Source organism: Crocodylus porosus, unplaced genomic scaffold (assembly GCF_001723895.1).
Source record: "Crocodylus porosus isolate Cpor-Errol unplaced genomic scaffold, CroPor_comp1, whole genome shotgun sequence".
In the NCBI taxonomy this organism is placed as follows: domain Eukaryota; kingdom Metazoa; phylum Chordata; order Crocodylia; family Crocodylidae; genus Crocodylus; species Crocodylus porosus.
In genome coordinates, this window is record NW_017728911.1 from 17,496,315 (window position 1) to 17,515,093 (window position 18,779).

General features: G+C 44.5%; 2 protein-coding genes across 8 annotated transcripts in view; one reads left to right on the forward strand and one right to left on the reverse strand.

The window, feature by feature from the left end:
* Nucleotides 1–2,860: 2,860 nt before the first annotated feature.
* On the reverse strand, nucleotides 2,861–9,590 carry CUNH15orf65 (chromosome unknown C15orf65 homolog). 3 transcript variants are annotated; one of them, XM_019533541.1, is made up of 2 exons: nucleotides 9,376–9,474; nucleotides 2,861–4,130 (listed from the first exon to the last, which is right to left on the reverse strand). In XM_019533541.1, the coding sequence occupies exons 1-2, from the start codon at nucleotides 9,457–9,459 to the stop codon at nucleotides 3,768–3,770; spliced, it is 447 nt and encodes a 148-aa protein (XP_019389086.1). In that variant the 5' UTR covers nucleotides 9,460–9,474; the 3' UTR covers nucleotides 2,861–3,767. The 3 variants fall into 3 exon arrangements, with proteins under 3 accessions (XP_019389086.1, XP_019389087.1, XP_019389088.1); XM_019533542.1 differs by lacking the exon at nucleotides 9,376–9,474 and adding an exon at nucleotides 8,240–8,382; XM_019533543.1 differs by lacking the exon at nucleotides 9,376–9,474 and adding an exon at nucleotides 9,510–9,590 and having other exon boundaries at nucleotides 2,865–4,130.
* Nucleotides 9,591–9,700: 110 nt separating this feature from the next.
* The window catches only part of CCPG1 (cell cycle progression 1), a 44,057-nt gene continuing 34,978 nt past the window's right edge, over nucleotides 9,701–18,779 (forward strand). For 3 of the 5 annotated variants that reach the window (XM_019533529.1, XM_019533532.1, XM_019533533.1), the window contains exons 1-3: nucleotides 9,701–9,854; nucleotides 10,650–10,731; nucleotides 13,850–13,900. In XM_019533529.1, coding sequence (XP_019389074.1) covers nucleotides 13,891–13,900 — 10 coding nt within the window. In that variant the 5' untranslated portion in view covers nucleotides 9,701–9,854; nucleotides 10,650–10,731; nucleotides 13,850–13,890. The other 2 variants (XM_019533530.1, XM_019533531.1) reach the window with 2 other exon arrangements.

Sequence of the window (18,779 nt, forward strand, 5' to 3'; positions counted from 1 at the left end):
GGAGCTGGCACTATGGGCGAGTGCCAGGGAAAGGCGCGACATTGTGGGGTGTTGTGACCCCGGCCCCGTAAGGGGGCAGTATTCTGCCCAGTGGGGTATGCGACCCAGAAAAAGGGTCAGGAGCCAGGCACGGCTATAGGCCACCTGAGCCCCAAGCGCGGGAAGCGTGCGAGCTAGGCCCGAGAAGGCGGGTCTGGGGGCCAGGTAAGGCTAAAGCCGCCTGAGCCCCAACCACGGGAAGCCCTGAGTGGGGGCGAGAAGCGCGGGCAGCACGGCATAGGCCCCAGGGAGGGCGAGAAGCGCGGGCAGCGCGGCACAGGGCCCAGGGAGGGCAGGCATACAGGAACAGGAAGCCTGGGCGAGCGTGTGGTAAGAGTCCAGGAGAGAGGCTGACATGCGAGAACAAGCCCGGCAGGCAGGTTAAAATAAGAGACTCCAGGGTGAGCGACTAGCACCCTACTGACACTAAGTCCTGGAGAAGGGCGAGTACGTGGTAGAAGTCCCGGAGAGGGGCAGGCATGCGAGAGTAAGCCTGGAGAAGGGCGGATGTGCGGCTAGGGGCCTGATTGATAGGAGCTCGACAGTTGAGCACTCGACTAGAGGCCCGGAAAGGGCGAGAGGGTGGACAGAAGCCTGGGAGGGGTGAGTATATTGGGCGCGCGTACGGAGAAACCCCCATGGTAGGGGGGTGTTAGAGGGATTACGGCTGCCCCTGCGCCCCGCCCTGTGACAGTTGGGTAGCTACTGGTTCACACATTTTCCATCATCTCACAGTTAGTAGTCCTGCAGTGAAATATCTACCGTGGTTCCATCGCATCAGGATTCATACGTAGACATACCAATTTTGAGGGTTGTTTTTTTGGCTTGGAGCTAGTTACTGTGACATTCTTTCATTGGACATTGTTCGGGGGAAATGACATTACAAAAGGTTTTGAAAAAATATACTGTGGTCAAGCTAGAAGTGTTTCATTTGGAGGCTCACAAAGCTATAATGAGCAAAGCAATCACTATAATAACAAAAGAGAGTTCGTCAATGGTGAGCACGTGTTGGTCATCAACACCTTGGTAAGGAGTCAGAGTTAAATTTTTATCTTTACTAGAAATAATTCAGAAAAACACTTTATTTATGTGGTGAAGTCCTGGCCCCACTGGAATAGAAGAGACTTCTGCCCCGATACACAATTCTGGCTCCATTAAAAATATATATGTGGATTTTCAGACCTAAGTAATTGTGTTTCTCACCTCCTGAAAATTTTGCCTGGTGATGCCAATATTGGTGTATAGCCAGTGGGTTAGTAGAGCATGTTTTTAGAAAGAAATCCAATTTGAAAGAAAAGAACTTTAAAATGCTACATCATTGCAAAGGAGTTGTTGTGGAAACTGTTAAGATCTCTCTTTGGGTACTAGTCTAATTTTGGGTTTGTACATGAAGTTTCCATTGTGATCAAGAGGAGATGCACATGCAATTGGCTCCCCCTATGGGCAGATTCAGATCTGTGGTGATGGGGATGCAGCCACATTCCTTTGGGAGGTGTGGCCATGTGCAGTGAAGAAAGCTCATTGTATGTGTACCACACTGTCACCGGTATGTGGCTGCAGCCCCTCCCTGTGATCCTGGATGCTAGTGAACTCAGAGTTTGCTGGCATATCACCAGGGCTGCTTCTGGGAACTCTGTATATGTTGTGAGCTGTATGAGTTGACTGGATAGTTGCAGGGTCTGGCCAGTCTCCCTGCATTCAAGCAGCTCTGGAGCCTGCTGCTGTTTGCTTTTCTTCTCTGTCCTCACACCTCACAACAAATTTAAGCAGCAAGGGAAAGGAGGAGAGGGGACAAGGAGCAGTGGCATACAGCTGCATCAAAGCAGAAGCTGAGCATTGCTGCTGGCTGCTCTTCCCTTCCTTTTGCATGCTGCATTCAAGGTGTGGGGGAGCAAACTACTCCAGAGCTGCTTGAAAGCAGGGACTCTGGGCAGACCAACTAGCAAAATTATGGAACCTACAAGATGTATGGAGCTCCACTGGTATTCCAGTGAATTTCAAGAGCTCACTGCACATGTGGTGCACAGGCAAAGGGGGTTGCTATGGTGCCAGCATACCCACTCTGAATCCACCCTTCCTTCCACCCTCTAATATGAATATGGCTGCTACCATGGTACTGACATGTAGATTGCTTAAAATCTGTGTGTAGATAAGAGTACTGATAACTTCTTGTTACTTTTCTTTCTTGGTGTCCATCCTGAAGCCTCAAGAGCAACCTTTAAGAAAATTTGTACTTTGATTATACACATATACTCTTTTAAGTACTTTTCTATAATTTTTAAGACCATTTCTATACGAGAGGATTCAGAGATGCTACTTCTCTCTTGAAGGTGCCCCAGTGATGCATGCTTGATTTTTATTTTGAGTTGCTAATTTACCTACCACATATCAGATCACAAGCAATCTATTGAAGACCTTATTTCTTTGTTATATGTCGCTGTGAAAAAGTGGTAAATAAACTTTCTTGAGTACTTAATACTCAGCTAAGTGGCAACAGTTTTTTGAATTTTTGCACTTGATAAATTTAGTGTTGAGGAACTGATGCAAGAAGGCCCAACCTGTCCTTAAATCTACCTGTGGAGCTGCTGGCCATGGATCAGATGGTTCTGATTTAAAGAATGGTGGAGCAGGTGTTGGTAGGATAAATAGTACCTCCCCAGCATTCCTTGTGTCTATCATCTCTAATGAAGTGCTGTGAGTGTGTGCCAAAGTTTATCCCAGTATTTGCACTATTGTCTTATTTTCCTTTAAAAGTAGTACTATTTCAGTTTGAATACCACTTCTTTGGGACCTAATGATACAGATACTATCATTCACAAGATATGTGGCTGAAATATAAAATTTATTGTAAGTTGTTTTTTGTTTTTTTCCCCACATCATTTATTCCAGGTAGTGAATACTCTTATTTCCAGAGCCTGTTTTAGATGTAGTCTTTTAAACAGATTTTATTTGTAATCTGAGGAATAAGTCAATCAATTCTAAACCAAACCATAAATCAAACCCATCTCTGTTTAAATACAGTGCTTGTCATTTTCATAGTTAAACAATAGTGTACTCTTCAACCTAATTTGTAGTCTGCATGGGAACTATATTGTAACAGTAACTGTAGGTTTAACATTTGTCTACTATAAAATCTCAAAGAACAGTTTGAGTAAAAACTCTGATGTTAGATGGCATCTTCTCTCAAATAGCTAGGAAGCAGAATGCATAGCCTGTCTCTGGACACCTTATGCAAATTGCTCATTACTCCCTACTCCTATATAGTGTTCTAATAGATCAAAGCATCTACCCCTGACCTATAAGAAATCATCTTCCTGTGCTTTCTCTAAAATGTCCATGGAAATCTGCTGTATGAAGGGGGAACAACTTTTAAGTTCCAGCTTTCTTAATCATTGAACACATGCAAAATTAAGTTCTGAGTAAGTAGCATAATATACTAAAACTGAAGGTGGAGTACCAACTTATTAAAGGACAACCTGTTTACACCAGAAAGATATTGAGCCATATTCTGTATCTATACCAATGTCCTACAGGGGGTGCAGATCAAGTTGATTTCAAGAGTTTTATTTAAGATTTGTATATTTTACTTGAGTGCAGAAAAAATATTCAGAAATACTCACTTACATTGTCTCCATCTTATCTGATACTAATAAAATAATTGGGTATAATAAAAATAACAAGCCAAATCTAGAAGGCTAGTGTTTCAGCAAAAATACAGGAACACAATTTTACAGAGTGTGCTGCAGGTTTGGGTAGTCATAGACCCTACTTTTGTCAATGGCAGTGTTGATATAATTGTGTTGTCGCAATCCACAAGTTAATAGTTGTTTTGAAAACGTTTGAACTTTTGCATGGTATTTGCAGGGTACCATCTGTGGGGTAGGTGGTATGGCACCATATTCACCTGAAGTTGTTTTAAATAATAAAAGCTGAGGCTTTGTCAAAAAATTATTGGTAGTTAATGTCTTCGGGTCCAACATGCAGGAAAACACAGGATTGCCAGGATTTGCACAGGGAGGCAGTGAAGCAGCCTTGGCTTTCTCTGTTTCAGAACTTGATGATAGCTTCTCAGCAGAAGTCATTTTCTTTTCCTAATTAAGAGATGATTTTAATGAGTTTCATTTCTGTATAAACACAGAACCAAATATTTCTGCTTTATTATAGGACACTATTAAACAATCACAGATAATATTTGATATGTCACAATACACTTAAGAATATTATTTTACTTTGGGAAGAAAATATGCTTCTACAAGAGAACATTAGAATTTATTTACTTAGTGCACTGAATCCAGTTTCTGTGGAATTATCGCTATTTAATATTTTGAAATATTTAATATTCTATTTAAAAAGCCATGAATAAGTAAGGTTATTCCAGAGAGTATCATAGCAAAAAGAGGGTTATGCAGCATGTATCACCCCATGCTTATATTCTGACTCATTCTTTGACTTTGGTAAATATGTAAGACCTTTTCCTAGTGTATTTGATTTTCCGGTAACTGCTATGCATAGATGTCTACCAAAAACTTGTTAGCATTAGCCTTCTTGGTGGCCACAGCAGTGTATTATGGGTTCAGTAAAGTAATGCAAAGTTTCACTTGCGGGGGGGGGAAGGTTGCTACCAGTCTAAACATGAGTGTTAATTATGTATGTGGGAAAAGGGGGTGGGGCACAATTTTGCAAAGCTCTGACCTGACGTTTTAAACTTGCTAGTAAGTGTCTTGACTCCAGCAAAGTATTTTAAATTAAACTAGGAGACTTTACTTCCTGAACTAGATTCTTATTCCATGAACTGGAAAGGGTAGAGGAGAGCTTACTTCATGTTTGTTTCTCTGGAGACTTTTCTGCTAACACAACAGGGGGATAGAGTAACATTTTTTTTCAAAAGAAATTTTAGAGTGAGTGGAGGATTGCAAACACCTTCTAAAATCCTGGAATTTTTAAAAATGTCATACCTTTCTTATTTTGTTTTGACATAATTTGACTAGCAAACACTCCATTCTAGTGTTACGAGCATGCCATACAATCAAGTAATCACAGTCCATTAATACTAACTAGTAGTAGCTTAGGAGATGGTGGCCGCTGTCCTAGGCACCTGTTAGCTTTAATTGCAGCATTTAATAAACTTTAATTATTTCTAGAATTCATGTATTTTCCCTTCTCAAATAAGAAGAAAATTGAAGAGGGATAGGTTTAGTTATTGAACTCTGAAATGACTCTCTTCCTTTGAGAGAGAAGTTTAAGATGGAAGCTAAACTTTTCTATGTTGTTATAATAAGTCCATAATAAGCTGGCCAATAAGCTTTTTATTAGGCATCTAGGAGACAGATACTGTAGATTAGGGGTGTCAAACCTTTGGCCATGCTGTCTGGCGCTCACGGCTTGTAGAGGGGCTGGGAATTCAGAGGTAAGATCATGGCCAAACTCTGGGGTACACAGCCCTGCTGGAGATGCTTGTGAGGACTGTGATAACTCCCACAGCTAGCATCGTGTCTGAATACATCCTGCTATGAGTCCTGCAGCTCAGATCTGGGCCATGGAGCAGGTGAGCTTGACACCTGCTGTAGATCCTTTTTATGGGAAGAAATATATTTCTATACAAGAAAATTAAAGGGAACTTTGTTTAGCTAGTGGACTAGATCCGGAGTTCCAGTTTTGGATCAAGTTCAGAGCATGACAACTGCTGGAGGTACTAGTCCTTAAATGGGGTGTTTTAAAGCAAGATTACATTTGGCTGTCATTGGTGGAAGTTTAAAGACGAGGACATATTTGGGCCGGGGGTAGGGGGAGTGTGTGGTGGGGAGAATTACTTCGCAGCATGGGGATTTCCTGGGGTCAGGGAAACCTACACCAAAATAAAGTGGGGTGGTACATGTGGCAACAGCACGCACTACTCAGAACCAGAGCGTAGCTGGCCAAAGCCACACTCCAGCTGCTGGCCAGGTTTCCTGCCTCAGCTGCAGCCCTGGAAACCCACAAAACCTCAGGGAAGGCTGCTGGGACCAGCACAATTGCTGGGCCTAGCCTTCCCTACCCCAGCTGGGGTAACCTGCTGTGCGTCAGAGTGTGCATGGCATGGGCATTCCCTGGGGATAAGTAGCAGCGGCACAAGGTGCGCTGCTGCTACTCATTTCTGTGGAAGCAAACGTCTGTGCTTGTCTGTTTTGCACCCAATGCATTGCTAAAACATCCAGCTTCATTAAAACAGTCTAAGTCAGCAGAGAAGTCATTAGTGTACATGGCCAAAACTGTGTGGTCTGGAAGAATGACCATAAAGTTGAGAGCCGGGACATGAAATGCTGGCTCTACTTTCGGCTTGTGATGTAGCTCAAGTCAGCTTCTTTGGCTAACTTTTGACTGCTGCTTCATCTGCAAGAAAAGGATGTTAATATTACCCAATTAGTTCACAGTGCTGTTGCAAATATTAGGCCTTTTCTACACTCCCAAGTAGCTCTTTTTCTGCCATCTATAAATGGATTGGTGCTTATCCCTAAATATAGACACAGAAAAAATGAAGTTAGCATATTGCTTTATTAGCGCAGCCAACAGCCTGCAGGGCCTATAATGCTAGTGCTAATTGTTGTTATTAATGTTGTTTTGTCTTTTTTTTTATTACTGCGTTGGGGCTAATTCTTGGTATAGACAAAGCCTTCATTTCTATGCAGTGCTTTGAATATGTCAAACACTATATATAGAAGTGTTCAATTATGGACCTAAGAGGTCACCTTTACTTCACAACATTGTTCACCATCAGTTTTTATGAAAAGTTCATTGGGAAAACAGCACTAAGATTATTGTTTTAAAAAACTGATACTTATGACAACCGAATAACTCTAGAGGAGAAAGCATTGCTGAAATGTTTAAAGCCCAAACATTTCTTATAATATTTATATAAGTAAGTCCAAAAAGGATATTTTTTTCTCCCTACGTATATGTGTGTTTTAAGGACTCATTGATCTTTTCTATTTGTATAATCTAGGGAGGCTATTTGTATAGTTCTAGGGAGTCTAAATAAGCTGATATCAAGAAGAGTTCTAATAGATGGTTTAGTAACTTTAAAAAATGAGCTATATGCTCTTTGTCATTTCCATTATTTGAACTATAAAAATGGGTCTCTTGACAACATATATTTTTTAAATATTTTGTCTAATTGCTCAAGGGTGGCAGAGAGAATATCTGACTTTCCACTGAAAGGTTTAATTTCTGGTGTTCTAGTCCCCAACACCAATATGTATATTTGAAAGGGTGGGGGGAGTGACAAAGCCCCACTACTCTTACAAAACAAACCACTTCACTGCACACACTTCTGTCTGTGGGAAGAGGGTGAGAAAATAGGCATCATGTGATAGGCATTAGTTTTATCACTTAAAATGCAACTGGAAGGTACTCAAATGCTCTCTATATGCAATTGGCAATAAGCCCATAATAAAAACTTATGAAGACTTTTGTTCATAGTTTTGAATACCAACCTAATGACTTCTAGGTGTGCACTAATGTCCTGGTTTCAGATTGTCACTTAGTAACCTTAAAAAAACACCAAACAAAAGCTTTTAAGGCAAAATAAAAAAGGATGGATTTAAGTGGGATCCTGTAACTTAAAAACTGAAACCACATTATTAGCTGTTACTTGTAAAATGATTAATACTTAATTCACTTTCAATATCCCATTTACTTATCACTATTCTTGTTCCTTTTAGCATTTCTTTCAAATCAGCCAATAAACTACAGTGAAATTTGTAGTTTATGTGGCCACCTTCACTGTCAAATTCTCAGAGCTGCACTGGATGTTTAAGAATACTTGTTCTTCAATAATGAGTCTATCTGAATCTGATTGCTGTTTGGCTAAAAGATTCTGCAGTTGCACACCATCTCAGGCTGTGCGCGCCCCACATGCCCTCTTGCCTATTGTGAAGGTATAAAGTGTGGAATAGTCCCATTTTCCTCCTAATTCTCTAGTAATGAGTCAGATCCTCAGTGTTAATTTGTTGTTGTAGTTACTGATTAGGGTAGCTGTCAGCTTTTGGTGTTAGCTTGCTAGCTACCACAAACTTGTTTTGCATTGGTGCCAAGACCTGAGTCCAATGGTGCAGTTAAAATCTCCAGGCTTTACAACCTGTCCTGTTTACAAGACTGCTATGCCTGCTAGTGAGGCATGTCCTAAATGTTTGTTTTGCTGAGGGGCTCCCATGTCCCCTCTCACTGTTTTATCATTTAATTCCTTTTTGAAGCACTCGGGGATTGTGATAGCTATTAAAACTGTTCAGTGCTGCTCTGATGAATCTGACACAGGTTATTCCTCTGTAGTAATTTCCTTCTTTGAAGCTGGTTTCCTCAAGTGCTCTGGCAACAAGAAAGAGTCCATTTGCTGGGAGAGATCTGCTGGCTCCCAGAGACTCATGTTCTAAGGTGGGCACTGAGTCCTGTTGTCCAACCCACTTTTAGATAGTTACTGCAGGAGTGGGTAATTATTTTGGCCAAAGGGCCACTTAAGGAGTTTTAGTAAGCTGTTGTGGGCTGGCCCACCCCCTCTCCCCAAAACAGCTCACTAAAATGCCAAAGTGGCTCTGCCCCAAGCTCAGCTGGGCAGATGTGATGGGCCTGTAGCTGTGGGTGGGCAGAGAGTGGCATCCAGGACTGGGATGGGTAGGTGTGGCCAGGATGGGGATTGCTCAGCAGTGATGGTGTGGGGCTGGGGCAGAGCCATGGTCTGCTCCTTCATGCCCCTGCGATGGGTGCTGCCAGTTCCATGGGCAGGGGTATGCGGGGAGTGGATTGTGGCTCTGCCTCAGGCGCCAGCCCTGTTGCTGTCGCTGCCCGATGATCCCAGGTTCTCCATGAAAACTGGCCAGGACCTGCATAGGCAGGGGGTGTGCGGCTGGGTACATGGGATAGGGCTGAGGGCAGGTGAGGAGCAGCATCCAGGCACCAGGTGGGCTGGGACTGCAAGATGGTGACAGTGTGGGGCTGGGGCTTGGGGCAGGCCTGTGATCTGCTCCTGGCATACCCCTGTGCTGCAGCTGGGGCTGCCCCCTCCCCTCCCTGCTGGGGTTGAGAGACTCCCATGGGTTGAACAAAATCCCCTGGTGGTTGGATTTAGCCAGTGGATGTATTTTGCCCACCCCTGAGTTAGTGGCTACTGCTGCCAAAGTTGAAGGCTGCTCCAGCCGGTACTGGTCACTTATTCTGCCCCTTGCCCTGTCACGTGTCTGATAGCGGGACTGCTGTCAGTACTGAACTGCCAGTGGCACCCAAGGTAAAGGACATGAAGCTGTTTCTCCGTCTAGTCACTGGCACAAGGGCGATGTCTCGCACACGGGGCTCGGCCCAGTTCTGTACCTCAGGGTTTCTATTCGCTCTGCTCCTCAGCTGCTCTTCCTCCTCGAGGCAGCTTCCGCTTTGCGGACCGTCCTCTTTTTCCATGCGAAGAAAAGGCCCTTTCCGAAGCACCAGTCTTCCCTGCGCGGCCCTAGCTTTGCCCTTGGCTGCTCGGTCTCGCCTCACAGAGCGACTCGCACCGTGGTATCGGGGCCGCCCGATCCTGGTCCCGGGCGGCCCTGCCCGGCGCTCGGCGTTGCCATGGTGGCGGCGGTGGCCGCGGGAGCCGGTAACGGCCCTTTGTTGCCGCCCCCCGCTGCTCGCCGGGACCTGTAGTCTGCCGCGGGCGCGGGCGGCGGCGGGGCGCGGGCACCGGACTACGCGGGCCAGGGTGCTTCGGGCACGGGGCCGGAATGCGCAGGCGCCGCCGCTTGCTTGTTGTTTTGTGAAGGCGTCACAAGCCGCCCGCGCCGGCGGACTGCGCCGGGCCCTTCGCCCAGGTACAGCCGCTCGGCCCGGGGCGGGCGCAGGGGTTCCCTCGGCCTCGCTGCGGGGGCGGAGGCGGTGATGAGGGGGCGGGGGTCTGGCTCTGGCTCTGCCCCGCGCCCTCGCTGGCGGGCCGTGTCAGCGGGCGCCGGGCGGCTCAGTGCTCGAGGCCGGGGCCGGCTGGTCCGGTCCGGTCCGGTCCGGGCTGTCCCGTGTGCGGAGCGCTCGGCCGAGATGCGGGGGGCGGCCTGGAGGGAGAGAGGCCGCTTTCCTAGCGTGGCCGGCAGCGGGTGAGGGACGGGCGTCGTCGGTCACCTGCCTGTTGCCTCAGCCGCTCTGGCCCCGCGCCGCTTGATCCGCCGTCCCGCCGCCGGCCTCGGGGGAGGGGAAGGATCAGTACTCCCAGAACACAAAGCCTGGCGCCGATGCTGCTGGGCTGTGGGTGATTGGCGGTAGCGAACCAGCCCTGTGTATTCATGTGGTGCCTTGGGTTTGGATCCCCGGAACATAGCAGCCCAACAAAACCCCCCAAAACAGTAAAGCCTGGTGAAGTGGGAGGAATCTCTCCAGAGAACCTGATCCGAGAAAGCAGGAAATAATTGACATTTGCAATTCAAAACCTAGGAATGTCTGCACCGTGGTAACTGTGATTGCATTTGGACTCTCTTTTTGCATAACAGGAGTAGCATGATTGTAAAAGAGAACCCTTATGTCCTAATTAAAATAACTGTACAGGAATATTATAAATAAATCCCTTCATAGTCATTGCTTAGTAGCTGATTTTTTTTTCTCTGTTAATGTTCATTCAGGTGCTTTTGCTCTAACAGATCTTGTTTTATGATGGAAGAACGTTGGCGTTTTGTTTAGCCTGGGATTTGTGCACTCTTGGAGGTTGGTATTTCCCATGGCTCAGTGCCAGAATTTTGCTAAACTAGATGTGGAATCATATACCTAATAAATAATATAATATACTTGTGCCTAAAAATCGGTTCTATATACACATTATAATATAAAACTAATAAAGTCCATATGCATTAGTAGCTAAAATCTTTATGGAAGTGTTCTTATTGTATACATTGGTAAGAGAGTAAACGCCTCTAAAAAGAAGTCTTCCATTAAGAAAATACATATTTCAGAAAATTAATTTTTTGATCTGCATAACTGAATATACCCAAGGTTAAGATTAGAAAAATGTTAAAAAAAAAAATAAAATGTTCTAATTTTATTTAGTTTTCCCTTGCTTAGCTTAGATTTAAAAAAAATGTTTAACATCCTGATTTTCAGGTGTAAGTACAATGCTTGAACTGCAATTTTAATGGGTGTATGTTGTGGGTAGATAAGAATTTGTTGCAAAGCAGTGGTAAGTGTTCTTTGGACATGTCCTGTTTTGTAGAAGGAAAGCATGTAAGGTGCAACTTTTCCTTTACAAATTATGGTGTTAAAAATGTCATCTTCTAATTCTAAATTACACTTCTCCACTTCTCCAGGTCTTTTTCTTTCAGTACCAGAGTTATTTATTACGCCTTTTGGATTCCACTCTAACTCGCACATGTCTGAAAGAATTCCTAATTATATTTTGCCTGTAGAATTTTCTGATGATGATGCTTGAACAAAAAACCCCCCAAGTTTGAATCTAAAAACCCAGTTAGATCTGTGGGCCCATTTTTTAAATTTTTTTTTAGAAACAAACTTGCAAAATGAACTATATTTATCCAGAAACAACACAAAAAAATGAATATAGAACCAACACTGAACCCTGGACTATGGCATTTAAGTTTCCCTTTCAGAGTAGAACTTGATCTGAAGCTAACAGGTGGGGGGAGTGGAATGATGAAATCAGAAGATTCTGTGCTGTGAGATCATAACCTTAGTTGGAGGCATTAGAAATATAATAGGGGAAAAAAAGGAGTGAAATCATCTTCTGGTCCAGTGAAGAACCATCAGTGACATCTATTTTTTTTTTTTTTTTGAATGGCAGTTTAGATCTGAGCCCTAATTTAGAACCCAAACATTCCAAATGCATGTTAGATTTTTTTCATGTTTGATTTCTTAGGAAGTTGGTTTTAAACTATTGATTGAGTTTCTTTCCCTCTCTAAGGTTGGTTGTCCCAACCTTTTGAGTTTTCTCTTATTTAGGATCGCAGGAAGGTAGGGCTGCAATAGACCTCATGAGCTCATCTAGTCCATCCCCCTGCCTAAGGCAGGAGCATTGCTGACTAAACTGTCCCAGTTAAGTGTCTGTCTTATCTACTCTTGAAAATGTCCAGCTTCTCTAGGTAGCCTGTTCCAGTGTTTGATGACCCTCATAGAAAGTCCTTTGTAATCTCCAATCTAAATTTCCTCTGCTGCAGCTTGAGTCCGTTGCTTCTAGTCCTGTTTTCTATGGCAACAGAGAACAGTTTATCTCAATGATTGGTTTTCTGTGTACAGTACCCCATTTAATTTTGTTTTGGATTTCATACTATTAGAGGAGCTGCATGTAGAGTGAGGTGCAGAATTACCTTGACTAGAACTGTGTTCTATAGAGTTCCCTCCTCAGGTGTACAATATAGAGGCATCTGCTAATAACATTATAGCTTCTGGTGTTGTGGATGAATCAAACTATTTTTAATTGTGTTCTTTCAGTATAAAGTAAACAAGACCCTGGCAGTAGCTAAACTAATTTTTACTTAATAGTAAAAAATAAGCTGTAATTACTATTCAATAGCTAAAAACCAGAGATGTTGGTTTTTGGGAAAATTTTGAATTGGAAAATTTTCCAATGCTTTAAATAGAACGTGATCTGATTTTAGCATGTTTATTTAACTTATATTTAGTAAACAAAACTGAAAAAGTACCCAGTGTTGATTTTATATCCCAATATTTGAACTAAAATATTTGATTAGGAAAATAAATTAAATACAGCACACTTAATGTGGTTTAAATGTTGTATTCAAACAAATGCAAAGCTTTATGTGGAAAGAAATTATTTTTAATGGGATATTTGTAAAAATGTAAAGACAATATACAATAGCATGTACTTTCTTTACATGTCATTTTTAGTTTTTTTTTCTTAAATTTAAATTTAAACAAAGGCACTGAAAACTGTTGACACACTAGTTTTAGCACAACCAAAGAACTGTGCATGATGTGCCATGCTTTGGCTTTGATTTGATCTGCACAGCCAATTAGGTAAATTCATAACTTGATTTTTGGTTTGGATTATTATGTGAGTGTATTTACCTTCCTGTTTACAAATCAGTAAAGCATATATGTACTCTCTCTCACAGTTCCTAGGGATAATCACCTGAAAAACATTAATTGCAACTTTGAGACTGCCAGGCTTGCCTTATATTGTATTATTACTAAAGAATTTTATGAAACAGTGAATTTTGAGAAATGAAAAAGTAAAGCACTGGAAAATTTTCCGCCCCACATCTCTGCTAAAAAAAACAATTAAATGAGTGACACGGATGGTCCACCGGCCAGATCCAGCGTTGATCAGCCTGTGAGTGTGCTGGTCTGACCCTTCTACTCCCAGATCTGGTGATGTTACTGGCCCAACCCCACACTCCCAACTCTAGCTGCAGAGCAACCTGTGCACTGGCATCTGGCCATGTGCTAGCCCAGCTCTGTGCTTCAAGTTGCAGCCATGTGGTGGCCTAACCTCACATGCCAAGAACTGGCTGCACACCAGCTCAGCCCCATATGCTTGGATCCAATGGCAGAATGATCCGACTCACCAGTGCTATTTAGTACACAGAGCCATGTCATGTAGCCCTCGAGGATCCCTACAGGAATAATAATTTGGTAAGCGGTAATTAATACTGCCACTGCTTCCCTGCCATCAACTTTCTAGACCCAGGGGAAGATACATTGGCAGGATGACACATCTTTGGAGGTTGATCACCCCCACTTAAAAAGAATTAAAGCACCATAAGCTTTGTTATGGTCAAGAAAAAGCTAATGTGAATGGAAATTAAGGAGTCTTCATAAATATATCTTCATGTTAACCTTGGTGTTCTGGCAGGTTACTGTTACAAAGAGGAATAAAGTTACAGGAGAGATCCCATGACCCAAGGTATCAACACCATCAGAATTAAGAGACACTGAACTCAGTGAGAACATGCCTGTTTATTTTAGTGGCTTTGGAGAAGGCTTTCTTTTGTAAGAGTCTTCTCTGTATCATTTGTCCTATATTTATGTCATAGAGGCCCAGCCATGGACCAAAACGAAACTGTGTTAAGACTGACCAAACATAGAACAAAAAGACAGTTGCTTCCCCAAAGAGTATATAATATGTTTATAAGGCAGTGTTTCTCAACCAAGTTTCAGAGCACCCTAGGGTGCCTTGAAATCTTTTTAAGGGTGCCTCAGGGTGCTAGTGCCATGCAGTGTTAGCACTTTTAGGTGTACAGACATAATGCACAAGATAAACCCAGAGATTTCTAATGGGAGTCCACAGTATTAAAACTATTCTGTCTTGTAGGCATCCTGAGTTCTTTGCAACAGAAGACTTGCTCTATTATTTTTCTGTAATCAAAGAAAGAAGTCAAAATTAAGAGTTAGTATTTTCTGGGGGGTGCCTTGAGTCTAAAAAGGTTAAGAACCAGTGGTAAAATGGAAGAGGAAATGGGTGGATACAGATGGGGAAGTGCAAGAAAACAGTTTGAATGGTTATAAGCTTGGATACATCTTCATTTTTATGGCTGAAGAAAAAGATGGTGCAATGATTGCACAAGATGGTGGAAGCCTAGACAAGAATTTTAGCTAGGTGGGTAGATGGGGAAAGTCATATTTTTAGGTCAGTGTGACTGACCTGCAGCACATGTGCTGCATGTGGCATGGGCAGCCTGTGTGTAGATTTGAGGAGGGGATAGGCCATACAGTGGCAGATACAGCAGAAAACAGAGTATTAAATCAGTAGGGATCCTGGTTTTCCCTGATTTAAAAAAATTGCAAATTCTCTGATTAAAACCCCCCAAATCCACAATTTAAAATGAAAGGCCCCTCACTCCCTCCCACAGCCCCCCTTGGCCCTGTTGGTGCCCCTTGCCCCCTGACCCACAGCCCTGCTGGAGGTGGCCCCCAGATGCCACAGCTATGGGGCTAGGGACTCAGGTCTGCTGCCCCCAGCAGGAGGCAGCAGCAGCTGCAGCAGAGTGCGTGCACTGCCAGGGGTGCAGGGGAGACGTGCCCCCCAGATCTTTGCGTGGGGTGGGTGTGGGCTGCCTGCTGCAGGCTTGGCCTCCTGCCCTCCCCCAGGGTTGTGCAGCCTAGCGAGTGCGACCTGGTGCTGTGCAGCAGAGTGGGGCCACACAGGGATCTCCTTGCTGCTGCAAGCTCCGTGCTTCCTTGGCGATGCATCCACTTGGCACAACCCCACGCTGCTGCCCCCACTGTAGTTGTGTGGACAGGAGATGTATTGAGTGTGGAGCTCACAGCGGCAATGAGTTGCCCTGCTTTGCCGTGCATCCCTGGGTCTCACCCACCAGGGTGCAGAGGCTTCAGGAGAGGGCAGCAGGGTGGGAGTCCAATCCTGCGGTGGGCAGCCTGTGCCTGCCCCCGCTCACAGATCTGATGGGCATGGGTCCCCTCTGCCCCCGGGAGTGTGTGCAGTGGCAGGGAGCTGGCTTTGCCCTCTCAGACCTGCCACCCACAGCCTTGTCCCACTCCCTGCCAGGGCCCTGCAGCCATGCATTATGGCCCTGGGCCCCAGCCCCATGCACCACTCAGCTGGACAGCAGCCCCAGCCCTGCTCAACTTCCTCCCTGTGGGGGCCTCAATTCCCACCTCTTCCTCCCCCGCTTACTTTCAGGAGCTGTTATCCAAACTGCCTGGTGGCCATGTGCATGTGTATGTTCGCACACGCATGTGCCCCCCTGCCACTCCCTCCCAGCCCCTTGCAGAGAACTCTTTGCAAAACTACAAAATCTGCGGGTTTCTCTGGTAAAATGACACATCTACGCTTTTGTCTAGTAAAGGGTTAAATGAGTGGTTTTTCTCCTTTTTTCATGGGAAATGGAAAACCCAGATCCCTGCAGATCAGACAAGGAGCGTAGGGCAGGAAACAAAGAGCATCAAATTGGGCAGGGGAAAGGGTTTGGAGTGGCACTTTGGGAGGGCGCAGGGCTAATTTGTGGCATATCTGTCAAAAAAGTTGCTCCCCTCCCCCAACTGTTTTAGAATAATTCTCTGTAGGTTTTTCTCTAAGACTTAAATAGCTTGGATATGAAAAATTGATGACATCCAGGTTATTGTGCCACCACATGACAGGCAGGACGATGGTAGTATTCACAGTGTTTTAAGAAAGAAGGCAGCAGCAATGATATTGGGAGGGTAAAGTTTACTATCTGTGATTGCAGTGTTTACCATGGATTTCCTATCTGGATATAACCCCTCAATGCCACTGCAATGTAAAGGTTAAATAATAATAATAGATTTCATATTAACTGGCTGTGATGAATAAAAGCCTGGACTACTAGACAGGTTTCCTACATGTCCATAGGTTTGAATTGCTAAAATATATAATGTAAACTGTTGGTTTGACACCACAAGAGGACTGATTAGGTTGAGAATAAGCTGGTGTATGATGTGAAATTTTTCAGCTCATTTTTTCAAATGTACTAAATGTTTCCATTTTAAGCCCTTTTGTATCAAAAAGGACCCACTTGTAGGTGTGATAGATGGCCATCTGCCTGCTTCGGCTCAAGACCTCTAGTTTTATACAGACTGTATTTACTTGAATCCAGGACAAGGTTTTTCTCCTTAATGAAGGTGGTGGGCAGCCTCATTTTAGGTTCTAGTACTCTGGTTTGGCCCTTGGCTGTGGGCTGAAGCTGGAGCTGAGCCACTGCATGCCCAGGCCAGAATAGATCATTTGGCAGGTGAGGAGGGAGCATGGCTGGAGGGAGGATGAGGTAGACTGCAGGCTTTGTAGAAGGGAACCTGCAGCCTGTCGTTCCCACCCCCCCCCCGCTCCATGCCTTGCCCCTGTGCCTGCCCCCTCCAGCTTTACCTTCTGTTCTAGCTCTAGTCTCTCTGGTCCCAACCAGCTCTGCTGGGAGCTGCTGCCACTTTTCCCTAGGTGGGCTGGGGCCACTCTGCTGCAGACTGCCTTGGAGGAGCTGAGTTGTAGCAGAAGGTAAGGGGGGAGGTGGGCAGAGAGTGGGAGAGGGCAGGAAGTGGGGGAGGCAGGCTGTAGTGGGGGCAAAGGGTGAGTGACAGGCTATAGGGGGAGCAGAGGGTTGGGGAGGCAGGGAGCTGTGCGAGGTAGACAGGCACAGGGACAAGGGGTGGGAGGCAGGCACAAACAGGGACAGGGTACAAGCTTGTGGGGTACATGGGTGGGGGACAAGAGGTGAAGGAACAGGTGGTAGGGGGATGAATTTAAGACAGCCTTCTACTAATTAGATTATATACATGGCAAATTATAACAAACACATTTATAATTTTCCATGTATAGAATCTAGTTTTTGAGGTGGTGTCTTAAAAATTCGAAGTAGTCTTGGATTTGGGTAGGTATGGTAAATACTTTTATAATGTATATTTCTCTTTAAAACACTTATTTTAAGAATAATAGTCATAAAGTTTGACTAATTAACTGATCTATTAGTAGGTTATTTTGTTTGGTTTGCTTAACATATGGCAAGAGATGATCTGAGCAGGGTGTGGGACCCAGGGCCAATCAACCTGTGCAGGCCCCTGTCCCCGGACGCAAGGAAACTAGCAGCAGGTTTGGCAGCAGGGGATAGGGAATGCAGAGAGGGGTGGGGGGGTGAATGTGAAGCTGGCGGCAGTGCAGAATCACTGCGCCACTCTGCCTGGCCCCCCAAAGCGAGGGGTCTGGGGCAGTTGTCCTGATTCACGCCCCCCCCCGGGACAGCCCTGCATATGGCTCTTTCTTCCAACTTACTGTGCTGTTATAGCATGCTGTTTGTTAGTAAATAATTAAGATGTTGAACAGTACTGGACCTAGGACAGACTCCTGGAGAACCCCACTTGATACTGCCTCCCAACTAGACATTTGAGGACTGCTCACTGAATACAGTGACCCAACCAATTATCTATCCAGCTTATAGTATTTTGCCTAGTATATTTTTCCTTAGCTTGTTAGTGAAAATATTATGGGAGACAATGTCAAAAGTCTTGCTGAAGTCAAGGTATACTAGGTCTGCTCATCTCCCCTCATCCACAGAGCCTCTCACTTTATCATAAAAGGATAAGTTTGGTCAGGCATGACTTGCTGTAAGTGCATTCATTTTGACTGCTCGTGATCACCTTCCAGGTGCTTCACGATAGATTATTTGAGGACCTACTCCAGGTACGGAGGTCAGGCTGACTGATGTGTACTTCCCCAGATCCTCCTCCTTTCCTTTCTTAAAGATGGGCACTTTATTTGCCTTTTTCCAGTCTTATGGGACCTCACCCAACTTCCACGAGTTCTCAAAAAGGATATCCAATGGCTCTGAAATTACTTCGGCCAATTCTGTCAGCACCCTTGGGTCCATCCCATATGGTCTTATCGACTTGAAAACATCTTGCTTCTCTGCCCAGTCCCCAACCTGTTCTGTTATTACTCTAGCCCATTTGTCTCCCATCTCTGCTGCCATCTTCATTTGTCATCTGGTAGCTGCCTCTGTTTGTGAAAACAAAAAAGAATTAAACAGTTCAGATTTCTCTGCATTGAATGTTACTAGATTTTGTATTCTGTAAGGGACTTATGGAATCTCTGGTTATCTTCTTAGTTTTGACATACGTATAGAATCTGTGTCACTTGCCAGCTGCATCTGAAATTGTGTGTTGGCCTTCCTGATTTTTTTCTTCATGCATGTGGCATACTCTTTTGCTCTTCCCTGGTACTGTGACCAAGTTTCCATTTCGTTTATAGGATTCTTTTTTTACATTTCAACTCTTTGAAGAGACCACTGTGTAGCCAGGCTTATCTCCTGTTGTAATTT

Bases quoted from the DNA above. Each gene is read 5' to 3' on its own strand.
- CUNH15orf65 (XM_019533541.1), bottom strand. From the start codon at position 9,459: ATGGAAAAAGAGGACGGTCCGCAAAGCGGAAGCTGCCTCGAGGAGGAA. The intron at 4,131-9,375 runs GTACAGAACTGG...TCTCTTAATTAG, and splicing joins GAGCGAATAGAAACCCTGAG to GAAAAGAAAATGACTTCTGC.